The sequence below is a fragment of the Prionailurus bengalensis genome, chromosome D3 (assembly GCF_016509475.1).
Source record: "Prionailurus bengalensis isolate Pbe53 chromosome D3, Fcat_Pben_1.1_paternal_pri, whole genome shotgun sequence".
Lineage (NCBI taxonomy): Eukaryota > Metazoa > Chordata > Mammalia > Carnivora > Felidae > Prionailurus > Prionailurus bengalensis.
Window position 1 is genome coordinate 45,793,127 of NC_057356.1, and position 20,126 is coordinate 45,813,252.

The window sequence follows — 20,126 nt, forward strand, 5'->3', positions numbered from 1 at the left end:
AGGAATGCCCGTGGAGAGTGGGGGGGGGGTCACGTAATGCAGGTGTTGACATGGTGCGGACGCCCTGGCTGTCTGTGGGCATCACTAGGTCATGACCCTGAGTGCTACTTGCTTATATCTCCCCAGTAGCTACCCAGCCACGGCCAGGTCACCCCACAAACACCACCGCCGAAGCAATTTAGGGGCTGGTGAGGGTCTTCCTCCTGTCTATATCCTGTGTGGAAAATGCCTCTCTTTGAGAAAGTATGCTAAGTAGTTACAGTCGAGGACTGTATCACAGCACCAAACATGTCCTTGCAAAAGGGTTGGTGACGACGCTTTTTAAAAATGCAAAGCGTTTTGGGGCGCCTGGGTGGCGCAGTCGGTTAAGCGTCCGACTTCAGCCAGGTCACGATCTCACGGTCCGTGAGTTCAAGCCCCGCGTCAGGCTCTGGGCTGATGGCTCGGAGCCTGGAGCCTGTTTCCGAGTCTGTGTCACCCTCTCTCTCTGCCCCTCCCCCGTTCATGCTCTGTCTCTCTCTGTCCCAAAAATAAATAAAAACGTTGAAAAGAAAAAAAAAAATTTAAAAAAAAAAAATGCAAAGCGTTTTGCTTTCTTACTAATCTCTTTTATTGCTTAAAATACCATTTGATTTACAGAGTTTGTTCACGTACAACACTTGAGGAAATCCTCTGTTAGATAAACAAAGCGCTCCTAATAACTGTCCTTTGTTCCTGCTCTTCTAGTTTAAGAATTCAGAGTCTTGCCTGTCTCATCAACTCACAGTGGCTCTGATGGGCACGGAGGGGTGGAGTGCAGGGCGGGGTACACTCTGACAACAGGATCCTCACTGACTGTTGTGGGAAGGCCGTGGATTGGGGGGAGGGGGCATTCAGAGAATGTTCCGGAAAGACAGAGAAACCAGTAACAACACCCAAGAGCAGCCCAGTAGGAGGCAGTGCGGCTGGGACAGACATGCAGCCACACTCTGGGCTTCTTTCTGTAAAAACCCTGCTGTTTATGCCTCCACCTACACTTGCCAGAAGTTCTGATCCCCACCCCCACTCAATGTTATTTCCGCCTCCAGCCTCCACATGAGGGCTTCTGCTCCGTAGAGCCTCTGCTGCCTGCGAGAGTCTGGGAAATGGAGTGTTTGGCCTTCCTGGGTACTGCGGGCCAGTTGGTGATCTCTGCCGTAGTGGCTCACTGAAGAACCACCTGTGGCCAAACTGAACCTGTGGAGGCCACCAAAGGACTCCAGCCCTAACCCGGTCTCAGCCCCAGGAGGGAACCCTCGGGGAAGTAAGGGGTCCCTCCCCCTCACTCAAACATGCTTCACTGAAAGAAGATGTTCTCAGTGTTTTCAAACAGGCATGTAATTTGTAAAGAGATAGAGGAAAATGGCAAAAGGACCAAAAAGACTTTTGCATTTACCCAGATACTTAACCCATTCCAGCGTTCCTTCTTTCCCAAAGTTCTAAACTTTCCATTGGATATCTTTTCATTTCATCTTGAAGAAATTGCTCTTCCTGTACTATTTCTTGTAGTACAGATCCATTGCTTCCAGTTTTCTTTTATCTGAAGATGTCTCTTTCACCTTCATTTTGTTTTTTGTTTTTTTTTTTTCAATTTAATGAGAAGACCATGTCTAATCAGACTCCATACATGTCCACCCCGCAGGTGGAAGCAGCCTCCCAGCCCTGGGCCCCAGCCTCCCATTCCCTTCCCCACCCCTTCAGTTCTCGCCATCACCGCTGCTGGCTCCTGACCCCAGCCTTCATCTGTGATTATCATTCAGCTGAGAAAAACCCAACCATAGATATGTGGGAGCCCTTGCACCCTGGACGGTTCTACTCTTGTCTACTTGTCATTTTTCTGACTCAAAGCTTATCACCCCTGCTTAAAAGCCTCTCAGGATTTTATAGACTAGTCGGCAGATAGAGGGCCTTGGGCTGGCCTCAGTTCTCCTGTCTAACCCTTCTTCCCATGGCCTCTCTTGGCCGTAGCGAGATGTGCCTGGCTGCGTGTCAGGTTCTTCTTGCTTTTGGGGCTTTTATATATTTGGTGCAAAGTTCGAAAGACTTCCTGCCCCTCACCCCATTTAAGCTTCTTACTGAGATGGAACTCAGATCTCCCCTCCGGGCAGCTTTCTCAGGCCACCCTCACGGTCTTCCTAATGCCCCATCTCAAAGCCCTGCTGAGAGCCCACTTGTGTTCCATGGTACCTATAGGCCTGTCATAGCACTTAACAAATATATTTTAACTCTTTTGTAATTTGTCCTCATCCTGCTTGAAGGTGTGGGTTGTGTCTTAGTTCTCAAGGCCTCTCTAGCACTTCAGTGTGCATAGTAGACACTCTGTAATTGTTGAATGAATAAGTAAAAACAGTATGTCTGAGGACTGTGTCTCTGGGCTTTTGAGAATGGCTAATTTTATGAATGTATCGTTGTGCCAAAAAACGATGGCCAGATTGGCTGCTTCAACAGGAGCAAGTACTCCCTGGAGTCCTCACCCTGGCACCCCATCCCTGTTGGCAACTTGATAGAAATGGTGGTTGGTGCTGGATGGGCAAGGAGAAGGAGGGGCCTGGAAGGTGCCAACAAGGATGATCTGTCATGGACCTCTGGGCCCTGCTTTTCTGCAGGTGATGATCACATCCACAATGAAAGTTGCTAAGCCTACAGTGACAAAAGAGGTGTCAGGATACAGGTGCTAAGCCCCAACTAGGTTCCCTCACCTGACCTACCCGGCCAGGTGACTCCTCCACATGGTAGCCTCGCAGTTTGGGCAGTTCTTATTGGCTTCACCAACACCATGGATCACTCCTGCTGTGCTGCTTGAGTTGCTCACAAATACTCAACACTCTGAATATTAAACTCAAGAATGCCAAGGGCCTTTTGCTGATGTCCCACCTGGTCTGCCCAAGCCCCATCAGAGTTCCCTGGCTTTTAGCTGGCTTGCTTATCTAGCCCGTGATCAACATGTGATTTTCCTTTTGTGTTTACTGCTCTTGCTTAAAGCTTAAACCAAGGACATCTTTGGTTTGACTTTTGCATAGAGTTAGAAGGAGGTGGTTTTCCCTGGCCCAGTACTCCCAGGCAGTGGGGAGCTTCCTCTTGTCTCTGGAGCCCCTTTCCATGTCAGGTAAAGTGAAGCTCTTGCCTTGGTCCTTCTCCCCACCACCCACCCACACTTTCGCACGTGCACACACACACACACACACACACACACACACACACACTCTGGTCCTCACTGTCCGGCCTTTTCTGGGGACCAGCATGGCCATGTCTAATCAAGTGCACGCGTTAGGAAGATGTCAGGATTTGCTGGCATGCTTAGATTGAAGACTGGTTACAGGCTGCACTAACTCCTTTCAGGTAAACTGCATTTGAGTTCCATTAATCATGAATAGGGGTGGATTTTTACTCATAACAGCAGGCCTACAGGCTGAGTTTGGTGAGCAAAAACCACTTGTAAGGGTGTAGAAGCCCTTTCTGGTCATAAGGGTGTTGCCTCTTCTCTGGGTGTCCCCAGGCTAACTCACCAAAGGATACCTGACACCAGGTAATGCCTTTTCTCCGAATTCAATGGCAAGGAGCACCCTTAAACTCCAAAGATGTACCTTCAGAGCTAGAAGGAACTTGGAGACTGTTCAGTCCTGTGGTTTTCAGACATTTTGCTGAAGAAACCGCTCCTCCAATACAAGTTTACACAAAATGCCAATAAATAGCTAACCACAGAGTTACTCCAGAAGAGTGGGTGAGAATGAGAATCCCACTCACTTTTACTCTGTGCTTCAAGGTCCCATTAGGAAAACCACAGTCCTTATCTAACATCCCTGCCTTTGGTGCCGGTGGGCATCTGAAGCCAGGGAGCATAGGTTGTGTTTGATGGAGATGCGGTCAGGCGGAATCCTCGGTCCCTGCAAATTAACTTGCTTTGCTGATCCCAGGCTTCCTGATCTGTAAAAGTGGCTATGATGTCAGCTTTAGAGTTTTGAGAGTATTAAATGAAATATTACATATGAAAGCTCTGAGCACCCTGCCAGGCTGTAGTAGATACTCATTAAATGTTCACTTTGGTTCTGTTCTGTCCAGTCACAGAGCTATTTCATTGTTCTTCCTAAATCTGCCCCAACACAGCAAATCTCAGTCCGATTCATGATGAGTTCATCAGCGCTTTGTTTCTACGAACATAAGGGATTCATCTTCAGATCTGCTTTCATTTGGTCTTTAAATTGTTTTCCTCGGTGGTTAACTGCTTATTTTTTAAAAATCTAGAATGTATGTAAAAATAAAAGGAAGGTAAAAATTATTGAGCCTTAGCTCCTAAACAAAACCTTCATTAACATTTTGGTTTATTTCCTTCCAGTCTTTTTTTTTTCTTTCTTTCTTATCCCCTAGTGCATGTGCTTGTATGGAATATGAAGAGCTGATTGTTTTGTTCTGATCTTCCCGGTGGGAAGAAGCTTTGCCACATCCCACCTTTCAGAACAAGCTATCAGAAGCTGGTCACTGAGAAGAGGAACAGATGTTGCGCGTCTTTTTCACTATAACTGTAACATCAAACCTTCCCATAGCTGTAAACACCCTTCTCAGATTAAGCTTGTAAATTATACTATTTTCTGGGAAGAGTCCCAGCCCTAAACCAGCTCTTCTTCTTTGAATCAACAGTTTGCCAAGGCCCGACTGAGTCTTTCTGCCTTTTATCCACATGAGTCACTGCCTTCTCTTTTCGTGTGGATCTGTGGTTTGGCTTGGCAACCTTTTGCTTACAAAATGAATTGCAAGCAAGTTTCCCGACTCTCAAGCAGGCAGACCCCACTTGATAAACCACTCGTCCATATCTCTACCTAAGACCACTGCCCCTCCATTTGTGCCACCAGCCCTGTCCCCTGGACTGCTTTGCCATCACCATGGGGCCAGGAGCTGCAAAGGAATTTATGGGTTCAGAAGTAGAAAGCAGGAGGGGTGCCTGGGCGGCTCAGTAGGTTAAGCTTCCAACTTTGGCTCAGGTCATGATCTTGCGGTTGGTGAGTTCGAGCCCCGCATCGGGCTCTGTGCTGACAGCTCAGAGCTTGGAGCCTGCTTTGGATTCTGTCTCTCTCTCTCTCTCTCTCTCTCTCTCTCTCTCTCTCTCTCTCTCTGCCCCTGCTCTCACACAAAATAAACATTAAAAAAAAAAATTTTTTTTAAATGAAGTAGAAAGCAGGAGAGACTGTGAAAGACTGGAACAGCTTAGGAGTAAGGATCCTGGGGTCCTGAGAAGGAAAAGGAGGTTCACAGAGAGAGGTAGAAAGAATGAAACTTGACCCCCTTTACAATGTCACTGAAGGTTAGTCCCAAATGAGGAAACCAAGAGGGAGACAGCTTTTTCGTATTTCTTCACCCTCTTTCACCCTCTGACCTGTTGCTCCTACAACCAGAGTTCTTGCTCTTACTATGGGGCTAGTTTGGTGACATTAGAGGCTAAAAGAGCATTGTGTGGGCAATCTCCATTTGTAACATCATGTCCGTGGGAAAATACATTCCAAGTTCCAGACGGCCAACTCAAAGGCTTTGGAACACAATCCATTGGTGAGTGAGAGACTACAGGCATTGTATTGGGGGCCAGTGCCAGGACTATCTCTGTATATGAGGACTGACACAAATGCCCAGATGCACTTTATTTCCTGAAACATACAGACATCATTAGGTATTTCTGTATGTACAGATCTGATCAGGAGGTAGCAGTGAATCCAGTTAACTTGTGACTCAGGGTTATGTAAAATAATCAAAATAGATGATTCCAGCTTGATGATGATGTGTGTAGGAACGGACCCATTCATATAACCAGACCTGATTGAATGATAATCTCTGGATTCTCCTACAGATGTATCTGAGACCATGTGATAAAGCAAATGGCTTCCCAGTGGAGCACAAGGTATCTCTGGGAGCATGTTTTAAAATAGCAGTGCCCACGTGATATTTGCTTATGTCCTTAGCTTTTGTCATGGGGACATTTCAGATGAGGTCATCTTCTTGGGTCTGTTTCCTGAGCGTTGATTGTTTTGTGACATACAAAACCACTTCTTCTGAGAGAGGGCCTCCAAGCCTAAAAGCCTCCTCCCTGGCTCTGGCCTATCCCCCTCCTTCCTCCCTACCCAGTTTCCCCCAGAACATCTCTTTTCATTGTGGAAAATTACACACTCACAAATTGTGTTTCTTTGCTCACACCAACCATATTCCCACACAGAGACATATTCTGGAATGAGCTCATGGATGAATCATGCCGTTATCCGGCTGTTTATAGGAGCTGCCATTAGACAAAGATTTTGGTGTAAGCTACATTAAGGCCCCTTCATTGTCTGCCAGTTACCCTTGGGGGATGGCTTATCGGTGAAGTGCTGAGTGTGAGGGGCAGGACTTGTAGACTAAAAGCTGCTTTGATTTCACTTTTTCCTGTCAGCCCTGGGCTTTGTTCCATTGACTCTGAACTATGGTGGTGTAACGTTCAGCTCTGCTACAAGTAAGCAGACTCAATCCAAGATGGCAGCTGTATTTTATCTGAAGAGGTGAGAAATAGGATTTCTTAAAAGATGATAAATGTTTTTATATCAGAGGGTTCCAGCGGATGCATAATCTCTTAATGAAAATTAGCTCACAAGTGGTATTTCTTAATCCAGCTTTCAAGCTTTACTCTCTGCAGCAAATCTCTCTCTTTTTTAAAAGGATCTGGAAATCCTATTAATATTTAATTGGTTTTTAAATTATTTATGCATCAAAGTGTTCAACCTGTTGTTGTTCCTTAAAGAGCGAGTGCCCAGTGGTGCTTCTGTCTGGCATTACAAGGTCTCGAGTTTAGAGCGCCATTAGAGAAACGATCACAAGTGGAGGTTGGGCCATCTTGGAAGCTGGAAGCCCTGGAAGCTAGTTAATTGGATTACGCACACATTTCCACTTCCCAGGTGTTAAGTATTTAAATCATATCTTTTTTTATTAGGAGTAATATTGGTTTGCTAATCACATGCTCCTTTAGGAAAGGGCCTTAACCTTGAACTTTTTGTTACCTAACAAGGAATCTTGTTTGATCAGTTGCGTGCATTACTGCTTCGTGAGCATCGGTAATGGGAGATCATTTTACCTGTTACACGGGATGAAATCAGGACTTGGGACATTGTGAGGTTAATAACAACCTAGGTAATCCCCTTTGGGCACCAGGATATCTAATTTGGCCATCTGCTCTGACCAGATGATTCCACAACTGCAAAATCACACTCATCCACTCTTTGCTGTGGGAGCCAAAACAGAGACAGGTCCAGGGGGTTTCCAACCACGAAGTCATAGGCTTTCAAGGAGAGCTACATTAAAAGAATTATGGGGCCATCCTGTGAAGAATAGGGCTCCACTCCACAAAGAACCAACCTATATTTCTACCCCTTGCTGAAGGGTAGAACTGTTGCCTGGCTGTCTCCCCAAATGCATTTTCATCTTCTGTTTTCATCCCCTCCCCCATCTTCTGTGAGCCCCTGCCCTGTCCCCCCTTAAACCACCTCCCATCCACCCCCAGTGGCCAGACTTTGTAAGAAAACCTTTGTGCTGGGTTTTCAAAGTGTTGTCTGTTGCCTACAGCCTCTGCAAAAGAAACTTGAATGGATGAGAAATGAGCTCTTACAGCTAAGTAGGTCTGAGCTGTAGCGTCACCCAGGCCTGTGGAAGAGAAGAAAACAGACCCTTGCATTGTCCGTGGTTCCTCACCGCTGGCTCTGTTAGTGCGTCTGTCCAAATGAGATCCTTTCCTATGACCTAACCATGTTCATCTCTGAATGCAAGCTACAGCATTTAAACCTTAATGCACACAATTTTGGATAGTATCCATATAGGGTATTTGAACTTGTCTCTATTCCATTTTTAGAAGGAGGTGGAACATAAGTAAATTAATATTTGGACTCTGGATGTATCTGGGAAAAATAATCTTCTAGGCTTTTCAAAGAAACTGGAAAGTCCAACTTCAGTTTGCTTTTAATTACTTACAGCTGCAGCTCCGTGTTAATTCAGTTCTGTCTCCTGGTACTGGAGGGTTCATGCTGGCTTTTGAGCCAGACTGTTTTCATACACCATTTTAATGAGAATTTAGAACAATGATCTTAGAAAACATCAAGATTTTATCACTACTCCCCTAGGACTTTTGCCTAATTCTTTTTCACTGGAGTTTTTTACAGATTTTTTTTTGGATGAACCAGCAACACTGTTCAGAGTTCCTTTTACAGAAAGGCAACTCTTCCTGGCTCCCCAAACAGTGGGGCTTCCTGGGTCATAGGTCTCTCATTTGCTTCACGCTCACATGTGAGTCCTGAGCAGTTACTTTGTCTGTAAATTAGGTGGCACGATGTGAAATCGCTATGTACGTGGGTCGAAACGGGCAAGCAACAGCATTTTTGTATGGCTCATGTTAATACAAGATTTCAGCAACTCTTACAAGAGCACTTAGCTAAGGAACCTAGAGAAGTTTGTCAGCCTCTTTGTGAAAGCCGTCTTTTCAGTTGCCACGAGTCTTACTATATAGAAATTCAAAAGCCAGTAAAAGAAACCAACATATTGAAATCGCTTACACGAGATGTGGATGTCATGTTCCATGGACATGCCACTATGCAAGCAGATGTGTGCACAAGTGTGCTTCTAATTCAGTTCCACCAAAGTGGCAGTCCTGAAGTTAGCGACAACCTCATCTTGAACCTGAGCCAGAAAAAATGGGAAAGCATGCCCTCAACCGCTGCCGTGAAGCTATCAATTTTCTGGAGCGGTTGTGATATTTATTACCATGTGGGTGAAGTTTTGAAGTTCAAATGGAGCAGATAGGAGTGTACCAGATGTGGTGTGCAGGAAATGCCTCATTTCTTCTTTAAAAAAAAAAAAAAAATCTTAATATGAACAATTAGCCCATCCCCCACACCCCAAGGCTGAAAGGAAATTAAAACATAATTATCACTGGGCATCCTCCTTTCTCCCCACCAGGATGTGCAAAGGACCTAGAGTCTTTTGTAATGCCTCGGATTTGGGGAGCACCGCTGCTCATTGTTCACAAATGTGCTTGGTGTTGCTGAAACCCTTATCACCCCATCCCCGTGGCCTTCGAGGCAAAAGGATGTGCTGCTGTGTGCCCCACATATAATGTGCATCTGATCACAGCCAGGAGCCCAGTTCCCAAGGTGCTGGAGTGCAGGGTGTGGGTCCCCTTTGAACTTGGGTCCCATAATCCTTTCCCTCCCCACTGAGGGTAATCCTGTGCTGGCTCCCATCTGCAGGGTCCCGCCTCTTTCCCACCCCTTCTGGGACACCTGACACCATCTCTCCTCAGTGAGCTGGGGCCTGGGAAGTAAACATCCTGAGGCAGTGGCCAGGCCACTTGTGGGAAGGCTTACTTGGTCCAGTACTGGAGCTGCTAGCCATGTTCCCTTGCTAGCTAGCTATTTGAATTTAAATTAACTAAAATAAACAGTTCAGTTCCTCAGTCAACTCATCACACTTCAAGCACCCAGTTGCCACAGAGAGCTAGTGGCTACCGCATCAGACCACGCAGACAGGATGTTTCCCTCACTGTGGGAAGTGCTATTGGGCAGAGCTGGTCTACAGTGAGTAATGTGTGTTTTTTCTAGGAACAGTTGAGGTTGGATCTACTACTCTCCTGACTTGTTTTCCGACTCTGCTTGGCTTTGGTTATTGACAAAGGAGAATGGTAACAAGCAAAGGGTGGTGGGCAGGGATGGCTATGGTGAGCAGACTCACACACTCTCTAGAGATGGGTTCCTGTGGTTAGGTGTGGTGGGGCTTTGCCTGTTGCCCTCTCTCTCCCATGTTGTCCAGAGTGTCCTGAGGTATTGGAATAATCACCGGGTCTAAGAACCCCTGTTTAAATCTTTAAATGGGTTTTGGGATTTATCTCCTAAGAGGAATCTTGGATTTTATGTGAGCACATCAAGTTTAATGTGTGTTATAGCTCCATTTCCCTTGGGGGTGGCATCAGCAAGGGGAGTGCGGTTTGGGTGTGGCTGGTTTGATTCTGTGAACTGGGATGTGTACGTACAGCAAGGAGGGGGCCCGCTGGCAAAGGCAAGGCTGTCCAGGGAATCAGGAGCCTGTGAGCAAATTGAGACTGATGTTAAGGGACATGATAGACACCCATGTCCCATGCCATCTGTATAAATGAGCACTGGTAAGACAGCAAAGAGCCAGACTGCCTGGCTTCTTAAGTCAGTACTACACATCAGACATGGTGTAGACAGGATACAATCATGGAATGAGCCTCTGTCCCTGCCTGCAGCCAGAGCACTCTTAAAATGGGCATGTTTTGTCATCCTCATTTCTTTCTGTTTTCTCACCCCATAAAGATAGGCCCTGCTTTTAAATTAGTTTCAGCCCTAAATAACATTCTCTGTCTGGCAAAATAGAAACAAGGAAACAGTTGTTTGGGAGTTGGGAATTTGAGGCACGTGCTTGCTGGGTTGTGCTTTGGGCAAGAAGGAAGTCCCGGAAGCGAGCTGTAGGTCCTTTAATAAGACACAAGGCGCTGCTGTCTTTGTACCCACTTGCCTCCTGGGCTGCCGCAGCCATCCCTTCTCCTTGCCCACCATGGCTACTTTTGCCTTGTTGCCTGGTTCAGGTTCTTGCTCTGTAGGCGTTTCCTTTTGTTAGTGTAGGCATCATCTCTGTCCATCGCTTCAGGAAGCCCGAGAGCCTGGATGGCTCACGTAGGAGGCAGGGCGGAAGGGCAGGTGGTCTCTGGCATGTGCCATCCCAAGGTCCTGGTGGCCTCGCTGAGCCCCACTCTGCTTCCACCTGCTTGCTTGGTCCTTCCAGCTGCCGATTTGAGGTCAGAGACTAGAATGCAGGTCACTGTTCTCTCGGCATGTTTATAAAGTGATGTGACTTAAATCATCCTGGATGCCTTGGCCCTCAGTGAGCATGTCCCCCCCCCCCCCCCCCGCAGAGAAGGTGCCCCTGGGAAAAGGCAGGCACATCCCGAAAGGACTCCCATTGCTCAGAATATTTTTGGAGCTCAGGACGGGATGATGTGCACCTTCTGACAAAGTGTTTACAGTTCTGTATGTTAATGTCCTAATTCTGCACCATCCCTAAGGGGTGAGTTTGAGGTCTGAAATTACCCGAAGTGATTTACAGTCAAATCTGGTTAGTAGGGTATGAGGGTGGAGGGGGCATTCTGATTCAAGTAACAGTGTTCAGAGCAAATATATATATAAGTATAAAGCTTGAAGATTGGGAAGGTTGGTTATTTGCCTTTTTTTTTTTTTGTAAGACTTTATCAATTTCCAAAGGGGCTCCAGAGAGTTTTGAACATGGCAATACCATGGCATCCCAAGGAGAGTACCTTTTATTCCTATATATATTAATTTTTTCCCCCAGTGTTTATTTCTGAGAGAGAGAGAGACAGAACACGAGCAGGGGAGGGTCAGAGAGAATCCAAAGCAGGCTCCACGCTCTGAGCTGTCAGCACAGAGACCGATGTGGGGCTCGAATGCACGAACCGTGAGATCACGACCTGAGCCGAAGTCAGACACCCAACTGACTGAGCCACCCAGGTACCCCGCAATATTTAAAAAATGCAATATTTGATGCAAATTTGGGCTCTTTCTTTTACAGCTGTTAATCACGCTTTCATTATAAGGTAGGGTTTTAGAGCTAGTGATTGCTCAGCTAAATCAGAAAATGCCTGTTTTCCTTCACAGAAGGGGATGTCACTTGTCTCTCTTCCCCTCACTCACCCGGCTCCCTCTCTTTTTCTTTGATTTCTTGATCTTTGGCCTGGAGAGTCTTGCCTTTAACATTTTTCTCTTGCTTAGTTTGCAGAAGACAGCCCCTGAATATGGTGCTTCTCTCCAGGCCACACAGCAAGAACACTACCAGCCTGAGGTGGCTGTGTATAACAAGCACCATAGACACAGAAACTGGAAGTCCTTCCCAAATGTGGCTGTGTTTTAGAATCCCGTGGGAAGTGTTTAAAACTGATACCCAGGTTGCACCCCATTCCAACTGAAACAGAATGTCTGTGGACGGGAGCCAGGCAGTGGTAGTTGGTCAGAGAACTCCAGGTGATTCTAATCTGCAGCCAAGTCTGAGGACTACTGTAAGGAGGGGGACTGACCTTGACAATGTGAGCAGTTAACGCCTGAGCATAACCACAGCCAGCTTGTCTCACATCTTTTAGGCAATGTGATGTACTGGAAACAACACTGGATGCAAAACCAGTCTCTACAACATACTATCTTGTGTCTTGGCAAGCTACTTAACCTACTGTGGGCTTCGTCTTTCTCATCTATAAAATAAGATCGTAACAATACCTTATAATATCATTTTAAAGAATGAAAGATGGTGTGTGGAAGTCTTGGTAAATTGTGAAGTGCTGTATAAATGCTTGTTGTTAATACTGGAGATTATTCTTTTACAGAAAAATACTCACTTCCTAGGTCCCTTGGTGAGATAGCTAGGGTGACTATGGTGGCATTAATTCCTTCATTAATGCAGTAATAATGAGAACTGTTTAGACACGAATTTATTAACTCCCATCTAAAAAAGGGGGTGGCAAGGAGAGGAGGTCTCCCCCAGCTTTAAAATGAATCCAGCAGCGGGAGCCCAAGAGAACCATTGTCCCACCATACCCAGATTGCTGTCTAGCATCCGGTAAGATGACTCTCAGCAAAGGGGCCTTGTGCAGCAGAGAGGGACATCAGTGGTCCATCAGCTTCTGAAACTGACTTTTATCTTCAGGCTTTCTGTTTGATTGGATTTCATTTATGTCAAAGTGGATGAACCAAGGTAGAACTGTCCTCAGTATTGCTAATGGGCCTCAGAGGCAGGACAAAGGGACATGCTGTTGGCCAGGGACTGCTTGGTCATTTTTGTCAGTGTGACTGTGGTGTCGTGTATAGTAAACATCATCATGGCTCTTTTGGGTACACACCAAAGCATTTTTTCTTGGGCTTGTCCTCCCCAGGGATTTGAAGTTGGATGGAGGGAAACAGTCAACAGGTGCCGTGAGCTTGAAAGAGATCATTGGCCTTGAAGGCGTGGAGCTGGGAGCTGATGGGAAGGTAAGGCTTTCTGGCTTCCACCCAGCAGGTTTGTGCCGACACCCCCAGGGTTGGGAAGCAGAGGCAGCGTGACAGACCGGGACCCTTGCTCGTGGTGGAGGAGCCGAGTCTGGGGCCCCTTCCTGGTGGGTGATGCCAGCCCATCCCTGTTCCCCTAGTGTGCATGTGGAACCCTGCCTCCCCCCACCCCCGAGCCAGTGATGAAATAGCACATGTATTTCTCCTCCAGCACAGTTTATGATGGAATCCATGATACTGACCACTGTCTCAGACAAGCACACCTGTGCCTCTTCTGGAATGGAGTGACGGGTGGTTTGAACATGCATTAACTGATGCTGTCAGCCAGCAGCATTCTTGCTACTAGAAAGTTTGCGGGGGGGGGGGGGTGGAAAGAGGGCTTCCTGTGGTCCTGAGAAGCTGAGTCTGTCAACCATAGTGAGCACCTAACAGGAAGGCTGTCACATTCCTCCCTGTCCACGACCCAGTGAGTGAGCTGCTGGGTGGAAGCCTGAGGAGTGAAGGTTGAAAGATGAAGTTGACCTTTTGGTGCTCGATCCAGGTGGTCTTTGTAAGCGCTTCAAAAGCCTGTTTGTGGAGACAGTGCAAGTATTTGGGGAAGCTATCTCAGGGTAGCTGAAGCTGCTGGGGCAGCACATGACCTCCCACAGCCCCTCTCCCGGAACAACTGGTCCCCACTGTGCCCAGACGGCATCAGCCCCGAGCCACAAGTAGGCGTGCATGAGGTGCACTTTTCCAAGCAGGTGAAACAAAAAAACACTTGTTCCATCTCCATTCCTGAAGTTTGAGTGCTCACCTGGGAATGAGAGAGGTGAGCTAGAGACAAGCATCAGAGATCGCGTCTGCCAAAAGAACATGCAGGAGGCCACAGCCCTTTTATCAGAGACTCTTGGAGCCTGACGTGTTTTGGAATTCCGTACTTGGTGGGTCATTAAAACTCGTGTGCTGTTCAGAAAAAAACAGCCATGTGTGGTATGTGCCTCCTGTATTACACAACATCCCAACAGCTTCTGGGATGGTTACCAAACACTAATATTTCTGTTATAGGACATGAGCATTCACCCAAAGTACAATAAATTTAGACTTTTACCTAGCCTTAAGTCAGTTGAGTTTAGGTTTTGGCACCAATAAATGCCAAAAACAGATTTCAGGTCTCCTTGGGCAGAGCTAAGAATATGGATGTGAACTTGGTGTGATAACTTAGCTTGGTCAGGATGCAAACCTAACATTGTCTGGAAATAATCCATTTTGTCCATTTTTATCTTCACCTTTTAGACTGTTTCTTACACCCAGTTTCTGTTACCCACAAATGCCTTCGGAGCCCGGAGAAATACCATAGACTCCACCTCCTCCTTCTCCCAGTTCCGTAACCTGAGCCACCGCAGCCTCTCCATAGGACGCGCAAGCAGCACCCAGGGGAGCCTCGACACAGGTAACCTTGGGCCGGGCTGGCCCTGGGCAGCGCGTGGTGGAAGGTGCCTCGGTGCGCAGTGTGCGTGGGTCTCTCTGTGTGCAGACTGGAGGAAGCATGCCTCTGGAGCGTGAGCTCATCCCATGGGTGACATGACTTTTGGGCAAGCCCGATTTTAGGCCATGCGTGTGGCCATGCAGCCAGGCCATAGGGGGACCCCACCATTGAGATATTTCAGCCACTGACTCTCAAGCTCCCACAAGGAGAAATGCCATATGCTGTATCGTGCAGATATGGCTGGACCCACCCCGCTCCCTTCAGCTTCTCTCTACCACTCAGAGATAATCTACCAACTTATCCCAACCTGGTTCTTGCCTATATTTTCACAGTGTTCAGATTTGGCTTTTTCAATTAATGGGCCAGAAACACAGGATCAGGTGTGAGAACTTTGTGAGTCTCGTGGTGGGTGAACTAACATGGCCTGTGAAGGAAGGCTTGCTTGCTTCCAGCTTGGCCTCCATACCTCCGTAAGAAGTGAACAAGGGAGAAAACTGTATGAGGCAGTATTATTTCCACTCTTGGAGAAACTCCAGGTGAGCCAGAAGTTCCTCAGGCCTGCCCAGGTGCTGAGCTTGGCCATACTGTCCTGGTGTATCCACCGACTCTGGCCACGTACGGCTGTTTGCACTGGCGCCTGCTCTTGTCTGTGTTTGTACAGACATGGTGGCCTGCCTGGAGGTGCTCACACCACAAATGTGCTGCTCACATGGCACCACTGGAGTTACCAGTTTGATCTGCAGGTTTAGCAAATGCATTTTTTTAGTGCCACATTTTGTGATCTCATTGTTTGCTGTATCTTTCACGCCCATTGAGGTTTTGTGCTCTCCCAGGTCAGGGAGATTCATACATAATTTTCTAAGGTGGAAAACCTGTCACAATGGAATGTTAAGTATTTGGTGAACCCTTTTGCAGAGGATACAGTTCATTGGCATGTAGAGACGTCTCCTGCGGGTCAGAGTGTGCGATGTGACTCTGGGCTAAATGGCCTGAGGCCAGCCTTGCATCGGTGTAACTTTGTACTGGGCGTTTGCATTCCCCCTGTACCCCGCCTCTGCTTCTGAGAATCTGGGGCCCCTATTGATCATTTTGTGTGTGATCCTTAGGTAGTGACCTGGGAGACTTCACGGACTATGACCCAAATCTCCTGGATGACCCCCAGTGGCCTTGTGGCAAGCACAAGCGAGTTCTGATCTTTCCTTCATACATGGTGAGTAGCGGGGGAGAAACAGTCCGTTTTGCTCACCCCCTCTGCCTCTGAGGAGTAGCTTGGAGGTTGTATTCTCACCCTAACAGATGGCTGCTCTCTCGGGTACGGGGGCTTGTTCAAACGCTGGTTGGCCAGGGAAGCTTCTTGAGGTCTCCCCAGTGTGAGCTGCTTATGGAAGGACCAGCACGGGCTGGTCACCTGGCCTGTGTACACCACTTTGGCCCCCAGCTCGGTGCTGGGGACCTCACCTCTGAGGGGACACAACTGAGCTTATACATTGGTAGGCCCTGCTAGGGGAGGACCGGGCCCATCAAGCTCAGCTTTGTCTGGAGATCCATGGTGACTGGAGGCCTCCATGTGCACTCCGAGCAAGCGTTTGGCACTGGGCTCCCGATGACAGAATTATCTCCTGGGAGAGTGAAGGTAGGACGATGTGGGCGTTAAATGCAAAATCTTCCCTTGCCATTTTTACTTCATGGACTCTTCCTGTTTTTCCCTTTGTGTAATTTCGGTTTCTGCTTTTGGCTGACCACCATTTCCCACCACTTGGGCTGCCGTTTCTCCAGACACCAGTGGGGCCTGATGGGGTCGTGTGTCCTTTCTTGGGGCGGACTTGCCCCAGCTCAGCGGCCGGCAGATCCTGGGCAGCTGTGGGAGGAGGAGAGAGCTGAGCTTGTGGGAAACCTGCCACGCCAGGCCTGCCACACACATCGGGTGGGAGAGCACTGACCCGGAATGCCCCTGCTGCCTCCCTGATGGGCCCAGATGGGGCGGGCACAGTTCACAACACCTGGCTCTGGTTCCCTTGTTCCTCCACCACCCTTGTCACTCTCCACGGCCTTAACTTTGGGAGCAAGCAGAGGGTCCTTCTGTTTTGGGCTCATGTGTCTGTAAAAGCAAGGGCCGGGAGCCCATTTACTGAACGAGCCCCTGCACACGCGCTCTGAGCTGAGAGTTCTCAGCAGTGGCATTCCACGCTCCAGCCTCTCCTTCTCCCCTGAACATTTGGCAAGTGGCTGACATCAGAGGAACAGCAGGCAGAACTCGGGACCTTGCCGGTGGCTTTCCAGCATATATCCTATTCTAATACGCTGTGCTGAGTCTGAATGAATTACCAGAGGTACTTAGTTTAAAATTGCCCGTTTCTTACTCTCCCATCCTCTTCCCCCACCTCCTAAACACAGAAAGCAAGACCAGAGCCATGTGTAATTTTTATTCCACTCTATGACCTGTTAAGATTATATACTACTTGGGGCACCTGGATGTTCAGTTGGTTGAGCATCTGACTCTTGATTTCGGCCCAGATCACGATCTCACGGTTCATGGGATAGAGCCCCATGTTGGCTCTGTGCTTAGAGCGCAGAGCCTCCTTGGGATTCTCTCTTCTCTATTTGTGCTCCTCCCCCATGCTCACACTCTTTCTTTCTAAAAATAAACTTAAAAAAAAAAAAAGATTATTTACTTCTTTCACAAAGCCAGAGTTTATTCATGTAAGCTAGCCCACAAGTGTGTAATAAATTATCAGAATCACTGCCCTAATGTTAAGGAGGGAGCAACTGAAACGTCATGGCTTGTGTAAGACTAAGATGCTTTATGTTCACTGCTTTTTATTCACTAAGTGACGGGGCTGGAAACTGTGGTTCGGGGAGTTTGAGTGAGGCTGTCATAGTTGCCAGACAGGAAGTGGGGGCCGAGGCTAGAACTCCTGGCTTGGTCCTCTTCTCACTTGGCCCGTGACCCCCATGTCCCTCAGCAGTCAGTGGCAGAACTGCTGACCTTGGGGTAGGGCATGAAAATAGTTCTTTGGGCCAACAGGTTACCAGATTTCTAGGTAACCAAGAGAATAAGAGGGGGGGGGCGCTATTTTTGATTGACCTTGGGGTTTGGTAGGAAGCTCTTCTCTAGATCATGTTCTGTCTGGTGATAACATTGACCTTTCCTTCTACAGGCCTGGTGTCAGGCTGGGTACTACATCTTCTTTTCTTTAAATGATTTCACTGTGAGCTTTAAGGTTCTGGGCCACAGTCTACATTTGCGTGCCTGTGCACACAGATGATTTTTCGTCCTCGGACGGTGTGCCAGATGATTCGCCAAGTCAGCATATACGTCCTATCCTCCTTGTTTTATGTTCCCAACTGGCTCATTTTTCATTTCACCACGTTGAATCTACAGCCTGTGCTTCCTGTAACAGTACACGTTTTAGAGAACGAAATTGCTTGTGAGCCGCATTTCCTAGTCAGCTCCATAAGATGTACGTCTCCTACTCTGGCCACAGATATTGGTACTTTGATAAAATGTGGGGCATTTGCTTTCCAACATAGTCCTCTATCACTGATATGCATGTCATGTGTTACAAAGAGCCTCAGACTGGCTCCCAGGAAACTTCCTGTTTAGAAGCAGGCATGGAATAGAGCTGTTTCACATGCAGCGAACTTGAACGAGTAAGTGCGAGGGTTTTGTTTTTGATTCGTGTTGGTTTGCTTGAACTCATAGAATTTGTCCATTCAGCCAATACTGACTGAGGCCCTACTATGTGTCAGGCAGGTGCTCCCTTACATAGTGTTTTCGTCAACCTTCTAGTAGGTGGGGAAGTCAGACAGTGAACAAGTAGACAAGTCATTGCAGTCAGGAAGAGGGTGAAGAAAAGTGGTTAGGAGATGATGGGGGCAGGGTTGGGGGGGTGGAGGTTGGAGGATGGCCTGCAGGAAGGCTCCCCTGAGGACATAGCATTGAAGGGGTGAGGGGTAAGAAGGAGCAGCCTTGCCAGGCCTTGGTGGGAGGGGCCCATGCACAAGACTGTCATGTGAAGGGGTGGAAGAGAGCGAGTGTATAAAATCAAGATTTTTAACAGTAAAAGTCACTGTCCTTCCCTCTACACACATGCACATACATGTACACTCCCACACACGCACAGGTGGAGAAGGCAGGCCCATAGAATGATGATCCTGACAGACGTTCCATACCTACTCGACCCCGGGCACAGGGAACTGTGCTTGTAATAGGCTCTGGCTACCAGGGTAGACAGAGGTATAGGGTTACTTGACCCAGGCTGTTGAAAACCTTCTTTGAGGGTCTGAGGCACATCTTGGCCTGTAGGTGGGTGTGAGGCCCTCTGTGTAGACAAACCCAGCCTTGGAGCTTTCCTCTTGGGATGTGAACCCTCATCATTGGCAGGGCACCCCCGGCGGGTGGACGTCAGACCTGTACAAAGTCTGTGCACCCCGGCTCCTCTCTCCCCTCTCTGGGGCTTCCTGTAGTGGCCTTTGCTGGAAGATGCCCATCTCCCTTAATACTCCCAAGGCCTGTGGGGTCCTGCTGCCTATGCTTATCTCCCTGAGGTCCCCAGGGCAGCTCAGGTGAGGCCAGCCCAGCAGAGGCCTCAGGAGAGCCAGGGACTGTTGTCCAGTGTTTTGGAGTGTTCTGTTTCTGTGGAAATTCAGGGTCTGAGATGTTCGTGTGGCCTCTGCAGAATCAGGCAGCCTTGAAAGTGATGAGCTAAACCTTTCACCCCATCACATCCAGTGGCATCCATTAACTTTTTTTTTCTTTTCATATGGAGGTGTAATTTACATGTGATCAAATGTACACATTTTAAATGTACAGTTCCATGATTTTTGTAACCTCTACTTTAATGGAGATAGAACATTTCTTTCCCCTTAGTTCCCTCCTGTCCATCCTGTTCTCCCTCCCACCTGTTCCTGGCAAGGCAGCTGCTTTTTTTTTTTTTTTTTAAACGTTTATTTACTTTTGAGAGACACAGAGAGGCAGAGCATGAGCAGAGGAGGGGGGGAGAGAGAGAGAGACAGAGATACAGAAACCAAAGCAGGCTCTAGGCTCTGAGCTGTTGGTTAGCACAGAGCCTGACACGGGGCTCAAACTCACAAACTGCGAGACCATGACCTGAGCTGAAGTCGGAAGCTCAACCGACTGAGCCACCCAAGTGCCCCTAGGCAACTGCTCTTTTGACTTCTGTCACCATAAACTAGTTTGCCTACTCTGGCACTTTAAATAAGTGGAATCATATACTATGTGCTTTTTTTTTTTTTTTGGCTCATCTTCTTTCATACGATTTAATAGGTGAGATTCATTCATGTTGCAGGTGTCAGTAGTTTGTTTTTTTTTAATTGCTGAGTAGGATTCTATTGTATAGGTATACCATAGTTTCCAGTTTGGAGGCACTATGAATATTGCAGCTATGAGCATTCTTCTACAGGTCTTTGGTGGACATATATTTTCATTTCTCTTGGACAGATAAATACCTAAGAGTAGGCTTTCTGAGTCATTATGTAGGTGATGTTAACGAGCCGGGATGTAGTTGGACATATATTTTCATTCCTGTGTGTTCTAAGTGTGATATAAAAAGGCC

The 20,126-nt window shown here is 47.6% G+C and overlaps 1 protein-coding gene across 3 annotated transcripts in view; it reads left to right on the top strand.

Annotated features, from left to right (window-relative positions):
- CABLES1 (Cdk5 and Abl enzyme substrate 1) overlaps window positions 1-20,126 on the top strand; it is a 114,499-nt gene that overhangs the window by 78,380 nt on the left and 15,993 nt on the right. For all 3 annotated transcript variants that reach the window (XM_043558449.1, XM_043558448.1, XM_043558451.1), the window contains 3 exons: window positions 12,968-13,064; window positions 14,358-14,514; window positions 15,657-15,760. In XM_043558449.1, coding sequence (XP_043414384.1) covers window positions 12,968-13,064; window positions 14,358-14,514; window positions 15,657-15,760 — 358 coding nt within the window. The remainder of the gene's footprint in view (window positions 1-12,967; window positions 13,065-14,357; window positions 14,515-15,656; window positions 15,761-20,126) is intronic.